The following is a 23,609-nucleotide window of genomic DNA, read 5'->3' as shown; positions in this document are numbered from 1 at the left end:
CACTTCGAAAACTATAAAAAGTTAATTTTGAATTATATAAAGCATTTTTATTCACAAAGTCCCAGTGTTTCACTATCCTGACCTAGAATTACCTTTAATTTTAGAAGTTGATGCTTTCAGTGGCAAAGTGGATGTTGTTACATCCCAAAGGTCTTCAGGAACTGCATTACTTCACCCTTGTGCATATTTCTCAGATATTTTTACTGTTACAGAATGTCACTTGCTCAACACTCTTTGAGGGTTTAAATTTTTGCTGAGAAGGAAGGAGTTCTACATTCTTTATCATGGCACCATTGTGCCACTGTTAATAATGTCAACGACACTTAAATGAAGTTTAATGTAATAACACGTAGAACTAAAATACAGAATCTGCTGTCATGGTTTTGTGAAGTTGTCTTGTCTTTTACTTTTACTAGCAAAATAACCACGATTCGCAGCGGCGAAGTACTGCCTTAAAATTTTTATTAAGAAGAAAATTAAACCTTTTTAAACTGAGGGAAAATATACCAATAATTATTTAAGGATCTTCTTGTATACAACAATGTTAGTTCGGCCCTCCGGTTGTAATATGACTAAGCTGTGTGCTGAGCTTACTATTGCAACGTACAGTTGGCCATGTGAACAGTAATCTTGTTTCAAATCTCACAGCTTGGGTTGCTGCTGTCATAATCGGCTTGCGTTTCATGGTTTGTTTCAATTATGACAGTATTTGCAGGATTTGTTGTATTGAAGTGACATCTGTCAAGCGTTGTAAGCACACAACCAGTTTCAGCGATAAAATCACATCCAGCTTTTGAGAGTTTAAACATTCATAAACATCAAAGTGTCCACTACTGAAATCATCACCTGTCAATCTAAGATGTTTAAGAGGCATTGCCGGTTGTCCAAAGGTGTAAAATATTTGGCCATTTCGGTACACTTGAAATCGACAACCGAACAATTCAGCGGCAGCCATCAACTCACATGCAGAACCATAGGTAAAGGGCTTAAGCGTTTCACTCTTCTAGTGCTCCTGACTAATATAATTATCTCCTGTACCGTCATCAGTCCACACCTTGAACCTTTCCCAGTCATTCAATACATAAGACACAATGTTCCTCCGGATATCAAGAGTGAGCCTGATATGGCCGTGCAATATGTAACACAGAGAATGGAAAAGGCAGGTGCCATCTTCAGGCATGGAAACCACTCGGAAATTCTTTCAATTTCTTCCTGAATAGCCTCCTTTAGTTGGTCCAAGGAGTGAGGACAATGTTTGAAAACCTTCAGTGCAGATCCTGTTGCCCTTACTCTTTGAACCCACAGCAAAATCGTTTTCCAGTCTGGAACACTTTCATTAGCACGTAAACCGAACTGCGTGCGAAACACCCTCTGTGTCGCAGCTACAGATTTGCCATTTTTGAAAAAAGCCTCCACTACAAAGCCTCGACCACAGCATGGTGACGACTGAAAACTTTATTATGTACCGTACCTAACGGAACGGACCGCACCCCTCTACCTGCTTTGGGGACCCCACAGTGATTTTTCGAAATGTGGGAGTTAGAGAAGAGCGACTAGGCTGATTTAGGACTACAGGGGATGAATTGTGAGGAAAAATTAAAAGAGATGAGCCTTTACAGTTTAAGCAAAAGAAGATTAAGAGGTGACATGATTGAAGTGTTTAAAATTATGAAGGGAATTAGTCCAGTGGATCGAGACTTGTATTTTAAAATGAGGTCATGAAGAACATGGGGACTCAGTTGGAAACTTGTTAAGGGTAAATTTCACACAAACATTAGGAAGTTTTTCTTTACACAAAGAACGATAGACACTTGGAATAAGCTACCAAGTAGTGTGGTAGACAGTAAGACGTTAGGGACTTTCAAAACTCGACTTTATATTTTTTAAAAGAATTCAGTGGATAGGACTGGTGAGCTTTGTTGGGCTGAATGGCCTGTTCTCCTGTGGATTGTTCTAATGTTACTTTCTTACACTTGCCAGCTCTTTCTCTTTTTATTTCTGCTTTTTGTTGCTTTCAATAAAAACCTTTTTAGCTCAATGTAGATTTCACTGTAGACTAATCCAGCTTCTTTGTACGTGTATATATTTTTATATTTATTGATTTATTTTTAAAAGAATTCAGTGGATAGGACTGGAGAGCTTTGTTGGGCTGAATGGCCTGTTCTCGTCCAGATTGTTCTAATATTCTACTACACCACCCTAAGTATAGAAACACACCAGTGAATGCAGAGTTAAGTTATAAGTGATTATTAGAAGAAAGTACACATACTTAACAAAAAACCCTATATACATACTGTCACGCTGCAGCGCTTCCCACCCCACACAAATCATAGCACAAGACACTCAACCACATATGACCCTAATACATAAATATAAGAAGAGAAAAAGAAAAAATGAATGTATTTGTAGTCCTTCAGATATTATCTGTTAGGGATGACCATTTACAGTCTGTGCTGGGAAATGATGCGCCGAACCATACCTCATGCTCTGGGAAACGTACAGATTAACAGTCCTTTGTGCTGGCCCGTCAGGTCCTCTTCCAAATACCTTCACCGGGTTCACCTGACATTTTCCGTGTGGGGTCGATCTCTTTCCTTCTTTGCCTTTTCCTTTTTATAGCGTCTGCTTCTCTTTTGGCTCGGCACTCCTTCTCTCTCCTCACCTTTTTCCCACCACCTATTTACATACCATTGACTCCCCTCCATACAGTCTGTTGGACCCTCCAAGCCAGGTGCTCCCCTCCCCTTTTCCCATTGGACGGCCTTACAGATTAAGCCATTCTCAGGAATGGGGAAAAGGTGCAAACTCATAGTGACACACAAACATATTCCAGACAACTATTACATCTGTATGATTTTAATATTGAAATGTATTGTAAAATGTATTGTAGCGACGCATCACTTCACACAACTGCTCCTTGGTTGAATGAGCACGTGTTTTCTCGTCTAGCACATGCGCAGTCAATGTGCACAGGACTGTGTGGTCACAAAATTCTGAAGGCACGTGCTCACGGACACAAGGGTCTGTACACCTGGACTGCTCATGAATTTTATTTCACGTGTATCCTAGTAGACCCTTGCAGCAACACGAATGCGCCAAGTATAAATGGGCCTTTATCGTGCCATTGCAAGCGATACCAGCAATTACAGTGCAGTCAAAAGATTACATTATTTAATTTAAAATATGCCTACCATTCTTTTCTATTATTTATAAGAAATAGCAACTCTACAAATATACAAAATGTGCTAAGAAGTTTAAGTTAATTTATAATTAGGAATTATTAATAAAGATTTGGTACTTTAGAGGCACATTCTGATTACCAGAGCTTCTTGGCTAACAAGTGACCCTGTCACCAGTGCACCATCTGTGTGAAAATTTAGCACCACAGGAAATCAAAAGTGACCTTCCAGAGGTCAGCACTGAAATTAGCATATTCTTGTCAAAGAACTGAAAACTATCAGAGATACATGAGCTTAACATGATCTGCCTCGTTTCATCAGACAGAAGCAGAGACACTTTGTTTCTTTTTTGTTTGTGATTAATAAGAAGTGCATCTGCATTGAATGCCCACTCTCAGTGTCAGCACTCCATGTCACTGTCTTGTTAGATGCTGGGCTGCTTCCATTCATCCTGAAGGGTCATTTTTGTGAGAGCCCACTGTTTCATTTAATACTAAAGATTTAGGGTGGCATGGTGGTAAGGAGACCACAGTTTGTAATCCCTGACCCTCCTTGTTTGGAGTATGCATGTTCCCTCCGTGTCTGCGTGAGTTTCCTCTGGGTGCTCCAGTTTCTACCCACAGTCCAAAGACACACAGGTTAGGTAGATTGGTGATCCTAAATTGGTGGTAGTGTGTGTTTGGGGTCTGTGTGGATGTGTGTGCTTACCCTCCAATGGACTGGCGTCCTGTCTGGGTTTTATTCCGTGACCCTGTTCAGGACTAAGAGGGTTAGAAAATGACCTGATTAAAGATGAATTTATTTGGGTTTTATGCTTCCATTTAAACTGAAGAATCTACAAATATTTATGTATTGTTATTTGTGGACATCTGACCAATAGCTTTAATAATTATGTTTTTTTTTTCTTATTTAAAATTTTAAGTAAAACTTTGGTCAACATGGTAGGTATCTTTTGGTTGAAATTTATAATCAAACTTTTATAAGTAATCTATTTTATCTATCTTGTGCTTTGATGTAAGAACAACCTCCTATTACTTCATGCTTGCATGTTACCAAATATACAACATATGTCTGGAGCACCCTAAAGTGGACACAGTCATTGAATTCATGTGTCCCAAAGGTGCCTCATCTCCAGGCTTAATTCTGGGCCTTTGGTCCAATGGAGGTTAACCCCCTCAGAGGTTCACATTGGTTAATGGAGTTAAGGTTATTACGTGTCTAAAAGTCTGGTATTTTGTGGACACTTACAGGAGAAAGAGGTCCTTTCACTGTGTTGTGCCCAAATAAATGAGGACTTGAAGTCTGCTGTTCCCCTGCTCAGCTCTTTAATTCATTTGTTTATTTCTTAATGTATATTTTTAATGTCCTTTCTGTGTTGTTTCCAAAGTCTCTGCCAGCTGAGAGGTCTATTAACTTTGGTGAGAATCAAACTTCAAAGGAGACAACGTGACATTCAACTCAGAAAATCTAAAAATGAGTGACCATGGCTTGAGTGACAAATTTGTTAAACTGTTCTCCAGGAAAAGAAGATCTGATCAAGAGATTGCTGCTCTGTCTGGTGAGAAAAACGTGCAACTTTTCTTTTTGAGTTTAAAAAAATCTTCCAATCTTTAAAGTCACACACTTCACATTTCCTGTTTGGGTTTTTGTTTTTATATGATTTGCTTTGTTAATGTTCAGTGGATGGACTGCTTGCTATATCACTCACAATACTGCAATCTCTTTCCTAGAATTTCTTTCTTGACTGACACTTTTTACAGTTGTTTCCTGTTAGAAGGTCATGTGTTTACCTCCAGCTGCTCTACAGAAAAGTTCATATGACACTGAAGTGCATGGGGGGGCAGGGGGTCAAGTGGTCCTTGTATGAGCTGATCAGTGAGTGCTGAGTTAGTGTGGACATTGACTGGTGAAATTAACTATTTGTGTTTGTTAAATTAATATTACGGCATCCATTCAGGTTTAAAGAGGGGAATTAATGCATAATAAAAATAAATAAAACAAAATGCTCAAACAGGAGTGGTGCAGAGAGACAGCTCAATATGTGGGAGACTGCAGAAACATTCAGACTGAGAAATGAGCACAATGTCAGCAGCAGTCGGTGTTTGAGGTGACATAAAGGTTTCTGTTTGTGTGGGAAAACTCTGGGAATTCTAAAACCCGCAAAAAAGCAAAGATAAAATAAACTCAACGAATTTGTGAAATAAACAAATAGCAAGGGGCCAAAATACTTTGAATTGCTAAGATACTTCTGTAAATGCTTGTAAGACAGCAATAAGCCACACAAGGCCTCCGCCATTAAAAATCTTTAAAAGTTAATTTTTAGTCATTAAGCTGTTGTGCAACATTAATAAAGGTAGTTGAGAAAGCCATAGAAAGCATATAAGAGAACACTAGAAAGACAGTTGATATATTTAATCTTCTGTAGATGAACACTTGGTCATTCATACTGGCACATGAGTAAGGTTTAGGTAGCAGTAGACCAAGGCAGTCAACCAGTTAAAAACAAATACCTTTAGATTGCATTGAGTTCATAGTGAAAACAATTTCACCCAAGCAAATTGTAAAAATCAGTTGGATGTGATTCCACTAATATTTAATGCTTGATTTCAAAGATTGAGGGTTGTGAAAGGCCACATCAGCAAGAGATGCCAGCTAATCTATCACCTAAACACTTGCTCACCAGTATTGAAGCAGATAAATGCAGGAAGTCACCCAGGTGTACCTCAGAAAGACAGTGTGTACAACAAAAGTGGTGTGGGATAATACGCCAGACCAGAGGGTTAGTAGGTCATGGGAAGGCCTAAGTTCCAAGTGAGCAGTCAGAACTGTCCAGTAGCATCAACAGCAGAATTATCAATGTCCAGCAGATCAGAGCACCTCACACAGCAAGATGTCTTCTCTGAGGCATTGCCTCATTATCAGAAAGACTCACACATCCAGCATGTCACCATCCCAGTTCCCAGGTGGGAGACTTTGCTGGGAGTGGATCCAGTTATCACAGTCTATTTTTCTTTTTCTTATTTTTTAATACTGAACAAAAATGATTGTAATGTAGCAGATCAGAACCAGTTAGTTTTTCCTCAGAATATAAAACTTGATAGTCAAAATATAAAATACCGATTGATAGCTAGTTTGATAAATGTGGGAAGAAAATATGTAAGATGTGCTTGTGCTGACTGCACTTGTTGGTCTCTGTGTCTGTCAGTAAAGCAAATTAAAAACTGAAAAAAAAAAAAAATAGATAAAAAAAGAAAGTGTCACTTCTGGACATTTCCTTTTATTAGAGTAGAGTAAATAAACTTTATTAATCCCAAGGGGCAGAAACATAAAAACAAAGAAATGGATTCACAGGAGAAATAATACAGGTGATAGATAGATAGATAGATAGATAGATAGATAGATAGATAGATAGATAGATAGATAGATAGATAGATAGATAGATAGATAGATGTAAGGCACTATATGATAGATAGATAGATAGATAGATAGATAGATAGATAGATAGATAGATAGATAGATAGATAGATAGATAGATAGATAGATAGATAGATAGATAGATAGATAGTAATTTTTTTATTTTTTATTTTGCAGAAATACCATCACTTAACTTTCAACTGCAAAATTAACTCAGAGTATAGACTTGTTGTTTGGAGGAAAAAATGAGGTGCCTAATGGCAGTGCAGAGAAAAGACCCCCCAGAAGCACTTTTTAGCACACTGTGGTGAAATGAGCCCGTGGCTGAATGTGCTCCGACAGTGCCTCCTGGAGGGGATTTTTCATGATGGTGTCCAATTTTGACAACATCCTCTTTTCCACAGTGTGTCCAAGATTGGCCCTGTGATGGAGCAGACTTTCCTGATAAGTTGGTTGAGGCATTGTATTTCTTTTGCGCTTAAGTTGTTTAACCAGGAAACTGCAGTGTAGAAGAACACACTGGCTACTCCAAGTTCTACCATACATCAGTGTTCCCAATGAAACATGCACAAATTTGTGCAGATACCAGTTGTCTCATGATGGGTGGTCAGAAACACATGAAGTCCAGTCCGACTGCAGGCAAAACCACCTAAGTGTCAGCTCAACCTGTGTCAACTGAAATAGTTACTTCAACTAGTGAAAACACTACAGTGGGTTCTTAATACCTTGGAGCCTTCAACAAAGGTATCGAGAGCACAGTTAGATCACCATTTAATGAAGTCAAGAAGTGTTTGTGGCATCTGGGAATAGGACTACTGCCTGGTGTAGATTCAGCTATACAGGTTAGCGATCCCTGTATGGCACAGCATAAGGGAATGCAGTTGTGAACTGATCCCTGACATAGCTGTGAGGAGTACTCATTCCAACACCAGTGCTGAATGCCATAGAGAAATTTCCAAAGCCTGAACTTTGAGTCTCAGGGGCGACTTGGACTGCTAGAGATTGCTGGATGGAATAATTTTCCGTAAATATTAATAAAAGAAAAACTGCCTCCCTAGAGTTATTTTTCAGCTTGAACCTATGTTTTTTGCTGCTCATTTTGTTTTTTTTGGAGTTATTATTTGCCATATTTTATTTTCTATTATGCCTATAATTGTGTACTGTCACCTTAAAGTGGCATTCATTCCATGTGCCACCTTGATATTGTCACTCCTGAGACTTCTCTCTGGCTGTTTAACTCAGGACTGTGGAATGAAATGGTGCATTCAGTTTGGAAGGAGGATATTGAGAGCATCGTTCCTCATATTAGGATTTACTTTTTTTTTCTATTTTACTAGTTTTTATTTGGATTCTGCTCTCAGATTTGTGTATTGGGATTTGTTCTCCTTAGGACTGTCTTTTGTTGACTTCATTTTGTTCTTTTAAGCTTTTCTTATTATTTCTTTATTCTTTCATTAAATATTTTTATTTATAGGGGATAATTGTTTGCCTTTTAGTCACAAGCAGGAGTTTATCAATAGTTTCTTCCTGTTCTCATGTATTTTTAAACATTATACTGTATTTATTGGTGAACAGTTATCCAGTTACTCCATTTTTTAGTTAAGCTAAAGCTATAGTTAGTTTAAAGTAATCTGGACTGGGGGAGTCTCATCGGGGCTGCCTAGTGAGGGTCCCAGTTTGCTTTAGTACATTATTTTGGAGGCCGCACACCTTTGTTGTCATATTTCAGACTTCCATCTTATAGCACCTAGCAAATTGCAACACATCTTTTGTAAAGAACAATTTTGGTACTTCAGACAAGACCAAAGAACTAATATCAGAAGAATCCTCCCGCTCTACAGCCTCTTATCATCAAAGGGACTGAGGTGGAGAGGGCCGACAGCCACAGATTCCTGGGATTGCAGGTTACGTCAGACCTGAGCTGGACTCTCAACACAACAGCCACAGTGAAAAAAGCCTAGCAAAGGCTTTATTTCATTAGGCTTCACCCAGGCCTACAGAGAACTGATAGAGGACATTCTCACCACAGGCATCACTGTCTGGTATGGGAACACCACACAGGCAGAGAGGAAGGCTTTGCAAAGAGTCATAAAGATTGTGGAGAGGATCATAGGGACAAATCTTCCTTCCATGGACTCTGTGTACTCATATTGCTGTCGGAAAAAGAGCACAGGGAATCATCAGGGACTCATTCCATCCAGCTCACTCTCTGCTCAGACACAAAAACTGTACGTACAACCTGAGACACAGCAGAGCGGACAGCATCATCACTCACAGAACAAGGTGTTTCAATAGCTTCTTCCCAGCCACAGTTAGACTGATGGCAAAAAAAAATTACTGAACATGTGAAATAACCCCATACTACCTCACTTCACTTGTCATGTAAATGAGGAGTGATAAATGTATAATATTTTAACTGCAAAATATCTGCAATGTAATTGTATTTTTTGTGTAGATATTACCACCTTTTTGTATAGTGTTGGTATAATTCATATTATTTATTATATTGTTTTACTGTTTATTTTCTTTTTAATGTTTATTATGACTCTGAAAGAGCTATGCACAAGAATTCCAATGTGCCTTGACTATTGGTTTTATGCACAAATGGCAAATAAAGAACCTTGACTGCTTGTAGCTGTCAACATTAGTTTCAATACTTGATCTACAGTATTATACCACTCCAGCCCCTTACAGGTTATGCATAAATAGACTGTGTGACACAAGAAATGGCCAGAAACTGTAATTGGACTCAGGATGGTCAGTTTTCATTATTAAGTAAAATAATAATTGGCAAGTGGAAGTGGCCAAAAGAAACCCAATTGATACGGCTCTATGAAATTAATATAAATAGCATAATAATATTATACGGTAAGTAAAAAAATGATAGAGCTCAAAATCTATAAAGTTTACAAAATTATGATGATTCAGTGTAGTGAGACAAGCAGTTTCTGGATTATTTTAAGATGCCAGTACAAAAGACAAGGCAAAACAAAATCAAGTCGAGAAGCAAAAGAGGAGTTGGAAAATCTAACAAACAGGCCAACTTGAAATGAAACTCACACTAAGGTTCCTCAAAGTTTCTTTATGAGTGTCCACTGAGAAAGATAAAAACACTGCTATATTAATAGAGTCATTTTCTCTGATGTGCATAGTGCAATGAAATATTATGCTCCTCAGAGATATAAGGCATTTTTAATTGAAGATGAAGTCTAAAAATTAACTACAAACAAAGAGATTAAAAAAAAGAACACGAACAGACTAAGACTGTATATTTAAAATGTTCAAATACTACAGTCATTGTAAATGTGATTCATAATTATAGAAAATTATCTTAGAGTATCGAAGGAAGAAAAAATTATCTTGAGCACAAAAAATCTATTTAAAATCTTCCAAGCTTTACCAATAATAAAGTAAAACAATCAGTTTAAACATTTGTATCCCCAAACCTCCAATTAATATAAGGTCAGAAAAAGAGGATTATGCAAATAAATAACTTCATAAAGCTAGAAGAGCTGCCACTTAACACTCTATATATAAACTTATATATAAATCACTACATGCGAGCAAGGAGACGGGGAGTAAGAAGCTGAGCAACACTTACTTAAAGCTAAATAAAAACTCTAATCTTATTTATTTATTGTTTAAATAAAACAGTTATTGTGTGCTTCCCAGACCTTGGTTATGCTCTCTTTTTAAGAGCCATGATAAAACCTTATAAAAGTTTACTTTAAGCGTTTTACTACTTTGATGCTAATGCAATATAGAGCTAACTAAACCAGTAGCTCATTAGTCCCCTGATTCGGTATTCATCAGCCTGATTGGGCATAACTGTTTGAAGAACTGGGCTTATTTTTACAATTAAATTAAATTTGCCCGCAGAACCTACACTAACAAGTGCATCTCATTTCATTGAAACCACTGATTCAATGATACATTTTTTAAGCCTTTGATTGGCTGAGAGGATTAACAGAAAAACAGTTGGCCAATTGAAATTGCTAAGTCAACCTCTCATCACATTGAGCCGCTTGTTCTGTACCTTTTTCACACAAAAATAACAGCACAGAATTTCTCAGGTATATCAGCCAGCAATCAACTATTTTTATAAATTACTGATGAAAACATGCTGAGGTCTCAGGTAGGACAAATACAGTGGACTGCTGAGGATTAAATGTTGTGTGTCATTTGGTGCAGGGAGCTCTGCTCCACACTACATGATGATCACTACTATGCGGCTGACTTGCTTACCCTTCCTGTGTAATGTTAGGGAAAATACTCTAAAAAATAATAAAAAGATGAGCGTCATCATTTTAAATCAATCCAAAAATGGATATCCATGTGCCCTTATTCAATTCAGCATGGAAGACTGAATGAAAAAATGTTTTTTTAAGGTTAAAACACATTCTTTACAAATAACCAAGACGTTTCTTTAAGCTACTATTTTCATGTCATGTCATTTTCTATCCCGCTAAATCCAGAACAGGATCACTAGGGGTGCAGGAGCCAGTATCCCAGCCAGTATAGGCTCAAGTCAGGAAGAAACCCTGAACGGGGTGACAGTCTATTGTGGGGTAAAACACACGCATGCACACCACACACACACACACTAGGGCCAATTTAGTGTCCCCAATTCATCTAGCTTGTATGTTTTTGGAAGGTGGGTGGAAACTGGAAAAAAACCACACAAACACAGGAAGAACACACAAACTCCATGCAGGAAGGACTTGGGATGTGAATCCTGCTCTCCTTACTGCAAGGCAGTAGCGCTACAAATGCTCACCATGTGACTCCCCACTATATACACTCTTAATTTCAATTAGTTAACACATAATTTTTTGCTTTATCCTTTAGAATTTTAACAAAGTTTCAGAATGTTGTTTAAAAAAAAAAACTGCTTATGTAATTTCAGTACATAAACTTTTCACATTTAAAATGTACAAATTTCTTACAACATGAGGAAAGGATTAGAAAAGAAGTCATATATCACATGCAGTAATTGTCTTATGACTTTGAATATAATTCTGTTTTCATTTGGACACAAACACACACACTCACATACTCCACAACTTGTAGCATTTTTGTTCTTGAGAGAAATTGTCTCCTTTGTATTTTATAATTATCAAAAGAATGTTTATTTTCTTAGAACCTGATCAGAGTTTCAAGTGTAGCCCAGGTTAAAAATGTGCTTAACTAAGTAACTGATTTATGTAAATAAGTTACTGATGTAAAAAAATGTAAATGTTATGTTTTAAACTGTTCATTTTAGTATAGCAGTTCGTTACCTGGTTATGCAGACTTTTATTTTGATAACCGGATGGGTAGAAAAAACGGAAGGTGGTGGAAGAACCGCGAGAGAGGGAAGAAAAAAAGAAAAAAGAAGGAGAGAGCAGGATGCCGAGTTGGTGTAGCAGAAAGTTTGGGGAGACAAATTATCAGCACGATAATTTGCTGGAATATGAACTGCTGATATAAACGGAGAATTTCGATTAGACGTTCGCAGTGTTTATCCGGCAATGAACCACTCGTTAACTCAGCGAGGAGAAGTAGCAAGGTGAAGAGGCAGTAGCTAACGCAGCTCAACACGCTTCTGGTGGACGTTCGTTTATTTGGAGACGCTTTCAGGATTAGCTCAGCAGCGGTTCCCTGCTCGTGGATAGAGGCGGAGAGGTCGGAAGGATTTGATGGACTGATAACCACATTGCCAAGTAGGGTACTTTTTATTTTGTTTTGTTGCTCCTGGTGGAGTGAAGGGACCGATAGGTTTTTGGTCGCAACGCTCACAAGCTACGAATCAGGCCTGCAACGTTTTGTTTTAAATAGAGTGATAAGAGTGAATGTGTTTTTATTATTAATAGTGTAATATAGTTTTTGATTATTTCCAGTTTATTACTTGTGTTTTGTTGGTTTATAATTAAAGGGGAGTTTACCATTGTTTTATAACCCAGTTTCTTGGTGTTTTTCTATAAGTTTGTTTAGTATAAACCATTGAGTTGGGAACAAATGTAACAGGTAACTTAATCTACCTTTATTTATTTGTTATTACCTGACCAGTGTATTGCTATACTTAATTAATAATGTTTTGTTCATAGTGACCCGAGACTCAAAATATTAAAGTAATTAAAATTATACTAATTTAGGCATTGGAGTGAAGAACTCGGGGCCCCTTTCTACACACTGTTAGAGTAGACGGGCTACATAAAATGGAGGCACCGCTGAGACAACTGTGTCTTGGGTAACCAGTGAGTTTTTTTTGTTTGGTTTAGTTTTGAAAAAAAAATTCCGCTAAGTAATGGCTGAGAAAACTGAGTTAGTTTCTGAGTTAAAGAAATGGTGCAGGGGTGAAGGATTGAGTGAGGCTCATGGACTGTTAGTTATTGTCCCTGAAGATGTGGAAATAGCACATATTGAAGAGACTCTTGGGACTATTAAGTGCTTGGGCAGAGTACGTGTTAGGGGAAGGATTTTCAATTTGGAACTGAACAGCCTCATGGTCTTGTGTGAAAGCAAAAAGCCCTAACTGCCGAAAGTGTCCCACCTGAGGTGCATCCTCCTGAGGGTGGAGAGGCCTGGTCATTAGTTATCATAGATAGAGCCCCAGCTGCAGATGAAAACTTTCATACCAAATTAAAGTTGCTAATGCAGGCTGAGGGGAAAACTATGGAGGACATTAAAGCTCTACTGCCAGGTGCACAGAAGCCCACTGGCTCAGCTGATTCAGTGATACAGGCATTTGGTGACTTCTTAGAAAAGACCCATAGACCCTCGTCTGAAGGTGGATATCGCCGCCTACGCATCTTCTCAGGAACACAGCCTGTCCCAGCAGGAGAGGAGCAGTTTGACCACTGGCTTGAGCAAGCATGGCTTATGGTGGAGGAGAGTGAATATACAGCTAAGGAGAAAAAACGCCGTTTAATGGAGAGTTTAAAAGGCCCAGCACTAGAAATAGCAAAGGCTGTACGAACCAGTGATCCTGATGCTAACCCTACAAAGTACTTAGAAGCTCTTGAAAGTGCCTTTGGGACTGCAGAATCAGGGGATGATCTGTATTTTGCTTTTAGACTGATGCAGCAGCAAACAGGGGAGAAATTGTCAGATTTCCTCAGACGTTTAGAACGGTCTCTCTCTAAGGTTGTTCGGAGAGTGGGCTTCCCCATGCTAATATGGATAGAGCACGTTTGGAGCAGTTATTGAGAGGTGCCGTTGCGCAGACCTAATGCTAATTCAGTTGCGTTTAAGAGAGAGAAAGACTGAGCCACCCACCTTTCTACAACTCTTGAGTGAAATACGCTGAAGAAGAATATGAGGCTTCCAGGAGGAAACTCACCGCTTTTGTGCATCCGGTACAGCCAAAACAGACAAGTGATTTAAAACAAGCTGAGATTCAAAGCTTAAAAGCGGAACTTAAGGAGCTCAAGTCTATAGTTACATCTGCTGCAATTTCATCGACTGAAACTCAGAAAGAGTGCTCAGATAGTATGTTTTCAGCCGATACACACGTAGGTGAGCTCCGTGCTTTACAGAAACAAGTAAAGAGACTACAGATCCAATTAAATAAGAAAATGACACCAGCCGATAGTTCAGCCAACCCAACTACGGTGTCAGCAGTGGAAGTTTCCCTAAAGTAGTGAGCTCTTCCCCCAGAATCTCCAGACTAGCTGAGGAGCAATTCTGCTACCGGTGTGGGGAAAATGGACATTTTGCAAATAAGTGCAATAATCAAGAGAATCAGAGCAAAGTCATTAAAAACTAATTCATGCCCTGAAACCGTCTAGGGAGAGTCAGCCTAGGACTAACCCGTCAAGGGATGAAAAACACTGCATAGTTAAAAGAAGTTTTGCAATCGCACCAGAACAGGCAGGAATACCTGATGGTTTGATTGGTCCACCTAGCATAGTACAGTTAAAAGTTAATGGTCATTCCTGTGATGCTCTGTTTGACAGTGGCTCCCCGGTTACCATCATCTTTGAGGCATGGTATCAAGAACACCTGTGTGATGTCCCAATACGTCCTGTGTCTGGACTGGCTATTTGGGGTTTGAGTGAATCACAGGATAGTTATCCCTACTGTGGTTACATTGTAGTGGACCTTGAGTACCCAGCTGAAGTTATTGGTACCTGTAAAACTGTAACTGTTCTTGCACTCATTTGCCCCAGTCCTAGGACTGCGGACCAGACCCCTGTTATTGTTGGCACAAATACCAGTCATGTCAGGAGTTTAGTAAAGCAGTGCAGAGACCGTGGATTTGATATCACACAAACTCTAGGAATACAGGCTGACTGCATCAATGAGATTGCTGTTACTGATCCTGTCTCACTCACCTGTGATGAAGATGACAAAGTTGGTGTGGTGACATGGCAGGGCCCCGGATCTTTGACTATTCACCCGGATGAGGACCAGCCAATTGTCTGTAAAGTTGATTTTAATCGTCCATTAGGGAAAGAGATACTGATGGTTGATTCATCTCCCTTAGCTCCACTTCCTGCCAGCGTGTTACTGCAGTCCATGGTCGTGCCAGCCCATGAAGTGAATGTTAACAGTTTCCGAATTTTGATCCAGAACCAGTCAATTAGGGAGGCGATCATACCAGTGGGAACAGTCATGGGACATATGTATCTCACTGAAAGTGTTACTGCTGTCCCTCCTGAAAAGACACCATCAGCAAGTTTGGATGTCAGCCAGATTAATTTTGGGGACTCACCTGTTTCAGAGGAGTGGAAAGAACGGTTGAAGCAGAAGCTGTCCAAAAGACCCAACGTTTTCTCCTTGAATAACTGGGATGTGGGATTAGCTAAAGGGGTAGAGCATACCATTCGGCTATCTGACCCCAAACCATTTAGACAGCGTTCTCGCTGCCTCACTCCTGCAGACATCAATGATGTGAGAAAGCACCTCCAGGAGCTCCTATGTGCGGGCATTATTAAAGAGTCTCGCAGCCCCTATGCTTCACCAATAGTGATTGTGAGAAAGAAAAATGGGACTATAAGGATGTGCATTGATTATAGACTACTGAACAGCCGAACAGTGCCTGATCAGTATACAACACCTTGCATTGATGATGCATTGGATTCCTTGTCTGGAAGCAAGTGGTTTCTGTCCTTGATTTGAGGAGTGGCTATTATCAAATAGCCATGGCTGAGGAAGACAAGGAGAAGACTGCATTCATCTGCCCCCTGGGGTTTTTCCAGTTTGAACGTATGCCCCAGGGAATAACTGGAGCCCCTGCTACTTTCCAAAGATTGATGGAAAAAACAGTTGGTGACATGAACCTGCTCCAAGTTCTTGTGTATCTGGATGATTTGATAATCTTCGGAAAGACTTTGGAAGAACATGAGGAGAGACTTCTCAAAGTGCTCGACCACTTGAAGAGGCTGGTCTGAAGATCTCCCTTGATAAGTGTCAGTTTTGTCAGTCCAAGGTGAAGTATCTTGGACACATTGTGTCAGCAGATGGTGTCTCTCCTGATCCAGAAAAGATTGAGGCCGTTATCACCTGGCCCCAGCCTACTGACCTGAAAACCTTGAGATCCTTTTTAGGCTTTTGTGGTTATTACAGGAGGTTCATAGCCAACTATGCTTCTATTGTCCGGCCACTAACTGAACTAACAAAAGGTTATGCCCCAACACAAAGGAGCCGAAAGCATAACAAAGATCCTATCAAGAGCTACCTGAGAGAGTCGGAGCCCTTTGGCAACAGATGGGACCAGTCTTGTACTGATGCATTCTATAAGATCATATATTGTCTGACCCATACACCTGTGCTGGCATTTGCTGATCCTGACAAGCCATATATCCTACATGTGGATGCTAGCTTAAAGGGAATTGGAGCTGTTCTCTACCAGGAACACCCTGAGGATTAAGACCAGTGGCATTTGCCAGTAGGAAGTTGAGTCAATCTGAAAAGAACTATCCGATACACCAGCTTGAGTTCCTGTCTCTCAAGTGGGCTGTTGTGGACAAATTCCATGATTACCTGTATGGGGCTAAATTCACAGTACGTACGGACAACAATCCCTTGACTTACGTGCTGACAACAGCAAAACTAAATGCAGTTGGACACAGATGGCGCGCCTTATCCACATATAATTTTGCTGTACAGTACCGACCTGGTAAGCACAACATAGATGCTGACCTTCTCTCTAGAAACTTTCCAAATGATGTTGACATTACCGAATGGGAGGCCATATCCCAGGAGGGTGAAGTCCATCTGTCAACGGGTCTGCCTCTTCAAATCTTTAGACAGTCCACCCAGGTATGTGGATCAGTTGGGAGCATCCTCTGATTGTGTTCCTGACATTTATGCATTCCCAATGCGCTTGGAATTGAAGTCACTGGAGCACATGTCAAAACCAGAACTTCTACGGGCTCAGAGAGCTGATAATGTGATTGGACCTGCTATTCAAGCAATTCTGCAACAGACCTGGCCAGAGGATACCACTAATAGTCCAGAGCTCGCTCAGTTGAAAAGAGAAGCTGACAAACTGATCCTGAAGGATGGCTTACTTCATCGGAGAAGCAAACGACCTTCAGGTGAACAATTCATACAACTTGTTTTACCAAAGGAGTTTCGTGAAACTGTGCTAAAGTCATTGCATGATGATTTAGGACACCTTGGCATTGATCGAACTACTGACTTGTTGAGGAGTAGATTTTTCTGGCCCAAATGTCAAAAGATGCAGAGCAGCATGTTAAGAACTGTGGCAAATGTATTCTTCGTAAATCCCCTTGTCAAAAGGCAGCTCCTTTACATCAGATCACCAGTACTGGGCCAATGGACCTTGTATGTATTGACTTTCTCTCAATAGAACCTGACTCCAGGGGCCTGGGAAATGTTTTAGTGGTCACTGATCATTTCACACGCTATGCCCAGGCTTTCCCTACAAAGAATCAGAAAGCACATACGGTGGCAAAGATCCTAGTTGACAAGTACTTTGTGCATTATGGCCTGCCTGCTACAATCCATTCTGATCAGGGGTGAGATTTTGAAAGTCGTGTAATCAAAGATCTCTTAAAGATGATGGGAATTAGGAAGTCACGGACTACTCCCTATCACCCGAGGAGATCCCCAGCCGGAAAGATTCAATAGAACTTTACTCTCCATGTTAGGGACTTTGTGTAAAAATAAGAAACAACAATGGAGCCAACATGTAGGATATTTGGTCCATGCCTACAACAGTACAAGATGTGATGCCACAGGGTATTCACCCTACTTTTTGATGTTTGGTAGAGAGGCCAGACTTCCTGTAGATGTGTGTTTTGGTACATCTCCCGAAGGAAAGGGAGATAGTCACTCAGTGTATGTTGCAAAGTTGAAGGAAGACTTGCAGAGGGCTTTCCAATTAGCCTCTGAGGCAGCTGATAAGAGTCATCAAAGAAATAAAAGGGCCTATGACAAAAGAGTTCCAGTCTCTGGAGATTGGTGACCGAGTCTTAATTAGGAACTTAGGGCTGAAGGGAAAACACAAACTGCAAACCCGATGGAGTTCTGTTCCATACACAGTAATGGGAAAAATGCCCAATCTTCCTGTCTATAGGGTTAAACCTGAAAGGGGAAAAGGAGACATCAAAACAATTCACAGAGACCACATTCTCCCGATAGGACAACTTGTACGATTTCCAAGGACAGAGGTGGATAGTGATTCTCCTGTCAAGCCAGACACCAGAGATGAGACTTATAAGAGAAGAAAGCGAATCATACCAGAGGTTCCGAAAACCTCACATGAGTTCCAAGATTCAGACTTATCCTCTGACTCTGAATACTGTCAACCTAGTAGACCCTATTATACACAATCAAGGAATTTGGAGCAAAAGCCAAGGAGTTCTGCTGAATCCTCGGTTGTTTTAGAAGAAGTGGTTACTCAGTCACAGTCAGATGAGGGCCATGAGGAGAATGGTTCTGAGGAAGAACCCCTAAATGAAAGAGAACAAGAGTCTAGCCAGGATTCTGCTTCTGAATGTGACAGTCTTTCCAGTAAAGAAGAGTCGGAACAAGACCCAGACACTACTGGGGCACCAGCTATAAAAGAGACAGAAAGTCCTAGTAATTCCAGAAGACTTAGAGAGACTGAGTCACGTCCCAAAAGAGCAGTGAAACCAGTAGTTAAGTTAACATATGATGAGCCAGGGAAAGGCAGAGATCAGCCTATTACAATCATACACAGAGGTGTTGTAATTAAAATTGGGAACAGTTAGAAATGTGAATGTTTGCCACCTTACCCATTATTATGAGTAAATAGTTAAGTCTGTTGGGGACACCAGACATTTAAAAGGGGGAGGGTGTAGCCCAGGTTAAAAATGTGCTTAACTAAGTGATTTACGTAAATAAGTTACTGATGTAAAAAAATGTAAATGTTATGTTTTAAACTGTTCATTTTAGTATAGCAGTTCGTTACCTGGTTATGCAGACTTTTATTTTGATAACCGGATGGGTAGAAAGAACGGAAGGTGGTGGAAGAACCGTGAGAGAGGGAAGAAAAAAAGAAAAAAGAAGGAGAGAGCAGGATGCCGAGTTGGTGTAGCAGAAAGTTTGGGGAGACAAATTATCAGCACGATAATTTGCTGGAATATGAACTGCTGATATAAACGGAGAATTTCGATTAGACGTTCGCAGTGTCTATCCGGCAATGAACCACTCGTTAACTCAGCGAGGAGAAGTAGCAAGGTGAAGAGGCAGTAGCTAACGCAGCTCAACACGCTTCTGGTGGACGTTCGTTTATTTGGAGACGCTTTCAGGATTAGCTCAGCAGCGGTTCCCTGCTCGTGGATAAAGGAGGAGAGGTCGGAAGGATTTGATGGACTGATAACCACATTGCCAAGTAGGGTACTTTTTATTTTGTTTTGTTGCTCCTGGTGGAGTGAAGGGACCGATGATTTTTGTCAACGCTCACAAGCTACGAATCAGGCCTGCAACGTTTTGTTTTAAATAGTGTGATAAGAGTGAATGTGTTTTTATTATTAATAGTGTAATATAGTTTTTGATTATTTCCAGTTTATTACTTGTGTTTTGTTGGTTTATAATTAAAAGGGGAGTTTACCATTGTTTTATAACCCAGTTTCTTGGTGTTTTTCTATAAGTTTGTTTAGTATAAACCATTGAGTTGGGAACAAATGTAACAGGTAACTTAATCTACCTTTATTTATTTGTTATTACCTGACCAGTGTATTGCTATACTTAATTAATAATGTTTTGTTCATAGTGACCCGAGACTCAAAATATTAAAGTAATTAAAATTATACTAATTTAGGCATTGGAGTGAAGAACTCGGGCCCCTTTCTACACACTGTATACCAAAGATATTTTTGATTTTAAGTGTAAAATGTATTTTCAGCAATTGCTTTAACAATTTAAATGGTACCGAAGACACTTTCTTTTATACCATTTTATTATTCTCAATTTTTTTCTCTAACATTCTACCTTATAAACAAAAAAGCAGCATTTTTTCACCTTTCATTCTTTTCATATGGTCTCTCATTCTCTTTCATTTGAGCTTTTCTTACTTTGCATTAAGATCTTTCTGCTTATTTAAGCACCATGTTCACTGATTTCCATTTCTTTAAATATTTGATTGGCATCACACTGTTCCTTTAGTTTGATGTTAAAAATATTTTGGTGTTTATTATTAGTGGTTATATTGATCAGCTCTTTATATTGTGAATGATAATGATGTTGGTGCTGGTTTCGGTGGCAGTGTCTTCTCTATTTTACTTGCAGGTTTAAATTATTGAAAATCTACAATGTATTTAATAAAAATTTCCAATGATGCCTGTCAAATGTCCATCCTCTGAACACTGTAAGATTTTAAGTCACTTTTTGCCCTTTTAAAATAATTCATGCCATTTGCTGTGAAATGTATTCATTTTAATCCTCCTTATACTTTTTAAACATAAAGGCAGCAGTGGAATTCAACACATTCAATTCAAATTCAGCTGAGTAGAAAAAAAAGAACCCATTTCAACAATGTTTTAGACCAATGTAAAAAAAAAAAAAAAAATCTTGGAAAACACATCATTATTCCTTCTTTCATCTTTATCAATCAGTAGAAGGACTCTAATTCTCCACTCTTATAGTGGAAGCTCCTGTCGCACCCTACGCAACTGTATTTGATCTTATTCAGGAAAAGATCCTATTCGCCCCACTAGAGAAAGACTTTCCGAGACTAAGGTCATACAGTTTATGCAACCGTTTCTGAACAAAGGCAGAACCGTAATAACAGTTGTGTGGAGCTTCCACATGCAACTAAAGTCACTTCATTACACATGTACTTTATCAGCTTGCCCGTGTCGATCAAACAGAGGAAGCTCTACAGTCTACTTGTGACTTTATGCTGTAGGAAGATATATAAATAAATCGAGGTAAAAAACATTCAATCTGGCTTTTATATAAGTAACATATAAATGTTTTTATATAAAGACCATCACAAAACATAATCACAAACTGGACTTTGCACGTTACCTTGGTGAGCTCTGTAAGCCATGCTTTTTCTTTGAAGGAGAGGTATGGGGCAGACTGACGGTGCCATCTTTCGCCTTTACGCCTGGTGCAGCTGCGTTGTTCTTTTATGTGAGTGGTCATTTCTTACGGGAAGGGCCTCTGTTCTCTTTCTCAGATGTAGAACCCTCATCTTTTCTGAGTTCACTTATGTTTTAGCACGTCTTTATTTGAAAATGGCAGCGTCAGATCAGGGGGAGCATGAACGCAACTGAGAGAGTAAAACTGGATAAAAAAACTGCTAACCTTTAAAAGCACCATACATTTCCACCGGCTGTTACAGAATCAAATCAAATGTATGTTTTTATTGTATAATAGTAACAATAGCACCTCACTAGTCAAAATGTTTATTTTGTGGAGCGGTAAGGCTTGAACCCGCGAGCTATTGATTATGAGTCAGTAGTTCTTACCGCTGTACTACTAAAGCAGTCGAAGTACACTACCGTGATTTTTCTTCGGTTATAGTCTTGAAAAGCGCACTTGTTTTGTTATACTTGTACCTTTTGTGAAAGTGCTTATTTGATGTTTGGACTTCAGTCTTCACACATTATATACTTCATGTCAAACTTTTGTTGTTAGTACTAAAACATGAAAAAAAAGGTATTTAGGTATGTGTTAAAACATTACTGTCATGCTACACTTACATGGAACACACATGAAATGCATGTGTTCCAAATAATGATATACTTTGTATTATTTATACTATACAGGTCCCGGTACCTCACTTCCAGATAAACAAAGCTTGAGCTGGGAGAGTGTTTTGCCATTTCTGCTGTGGTGGGAGGATGGGATAGCAGGCTGCTTGTGCTTTTCGACAAAATTTACAATACAAAAGATTCTGACAGAGAGGTGCGAATGGATTTAAGGTCGGCCAGGTTTACGAGTTTTTTCGTAGGCTTTGGTAATTCTAGTGTTAGACAGCCAAGGCTGGGGGATGGGCTGTCAATTAAAACATTTCTGTTGAAGCCCATTGAGGCATTCCTTATGTCATTTTGGGCAATATGAGAGCTAAGTTGATATTGCTGATGTTGTTAACAACCCGACAGGTACCAGACACCTTAGTTACACAAGAAATGGCCACCCATAGCACTTATAAATTCTGAGAGAAATAATAAACCATGCATAGGGATAGACTAGCTATACAGTTTATCAAATTTCACATAAGCAATATAGTAAAGCATAGGAATGTGAGTTTATATAGTAGATGTCATCAAATGTCATTGATTCACCTTGTTATGTATCTTAAAATTGTGTAGTAATCAACACAGAATCGAATAGTGAATCTAGCTTCAAGGAGAGATATCCACCATTGTGACACCCCAAGTCAAATTGGTGGACACTAACAAATAAACATTTCAATTTAAAGAAAGATGCCTGTTGTGCAGTTCTTGATAATGTGACCCTGTCTGTTCTTAAGCCTCAAAAACCAATGCTTGTGTTCCATTACAAGTCTGAACTAACAGACCAGACCTCACCACTTCAAGTCGCCTAGACTTAAACACTAATTGCAGGCTTATGGCTACACAAAACCAAAAGAAGAATAAAGACTTAAAAGGCAGCACACATTTTTTAAAGGGCAAAGGAAAACTGAAAAGCCTCTGACCAAGAAAACAAAACATGGTTTGCTTAATGTAAACATATTTATTATAATGATTTACAAGATATCCCACAGAAAATACAGGCACCAGCTGAAATAAAAGGAACAAAATACATTTTCTTTTTTAAGCAAAACGTGAATAAATCCAAATTCAATAAACCAGTATAGGACATTAATTAACCAACAAGGGGTAAAAACCAAGAAACTCAAAATCAAAATGAAAAGCACAAGCCACCAGACAAAAACAACCTCAATGCTGAAAGAAGCCATAATAAAGTTGTTGCTACTGCTACCGGGGGCAGCTCCTCAGAAGTAGTGTCAGGAGGCTCTGTCCCCTTTGGTTCTGCACACAGAATACAAGAAACATAATTTAAAGAAGTACACACAATATAGCTAATCTCATATATAAAAATAAAAATATTCTTAAGTGAATAAAATGTACAATTGAAAACAAAAATAATAAAATTTACCAAATAATTCATAAAAATATGAAAGCTGAAATATGAACAGCAACATTTTTTATATAGCATGTTTTCATACAAATGATGTAGCTCAAATAAGATTAAGCAATACTAAGTAAACAAAAAAAGATACATTATGTATTATTTCGCACTGACCGGTACTTACGAAATTATGCATTGACCCAATCTCACACATTAAACGTAACCCCCACAGAAACACCCCCCCACCCACACACACTATCCATTTAAGCACTTATTCTGAATGATACTGGTAGAACACCTCACTCCTCCATTCTCCACATGTGGGGACTCACTAGCTTTGGTGTAAAGACAGATCTCCCAGGTGTGACCGAGGAACAGACCGAGGGTGAGAAAAAGAGATCCTTTGGGCACCAGTCAAATCACCCTTTTCATAAACTCATAAAACAAAAACAAAACAGCACATTAAAAACAACAACAACAAACTGAAAGGGCTCT

At 39.1% G+C, this 23,609-nt stretch overlaps 1 protein-coding gene across 1 annotated transcript in view; it reads left to right on the top strand.

Moving 5' to 3' along the window:
* Positions 1-23,609, top strand: part of LOC120534504 (NACHT, LRR and PYD domains-containing protein 3-like) — a 76,496-nt gene that overhangs the window by 5,915 nt on the left and 46,972 nt on the right. Inside the window, 1 exon segment of the mRNA XM_039762106.1 lies at positions 4,567-4,737. Coding sequence (XP_039618040.1) covers positions 4,653-4,737 — 85 coding nt within the window. The 5' untranslated portion in view covers positions 4,567-4,652.

The sequence above is a fragment of the Polypterus senegalus genome, chromosome 8 (assembly GCF_016835505.1).
Source record: "Polypterus senegalus isolate Bchr_013 chromosome 8, ASM1683550v1, whole genome shotgun sequence".
Classification (NCBI taxonomy): Eukaryota; Metazoa; Chordata; class Cladistia; order Polypteriformes; family Polypteridae; genus Polypterus; species Polypterus senegalus.
The sequence above is the reverse complement of the archived record's forward strand: the minus strand, read 5'-3'. Positions and strand labels throughout refer to the sequence as shown.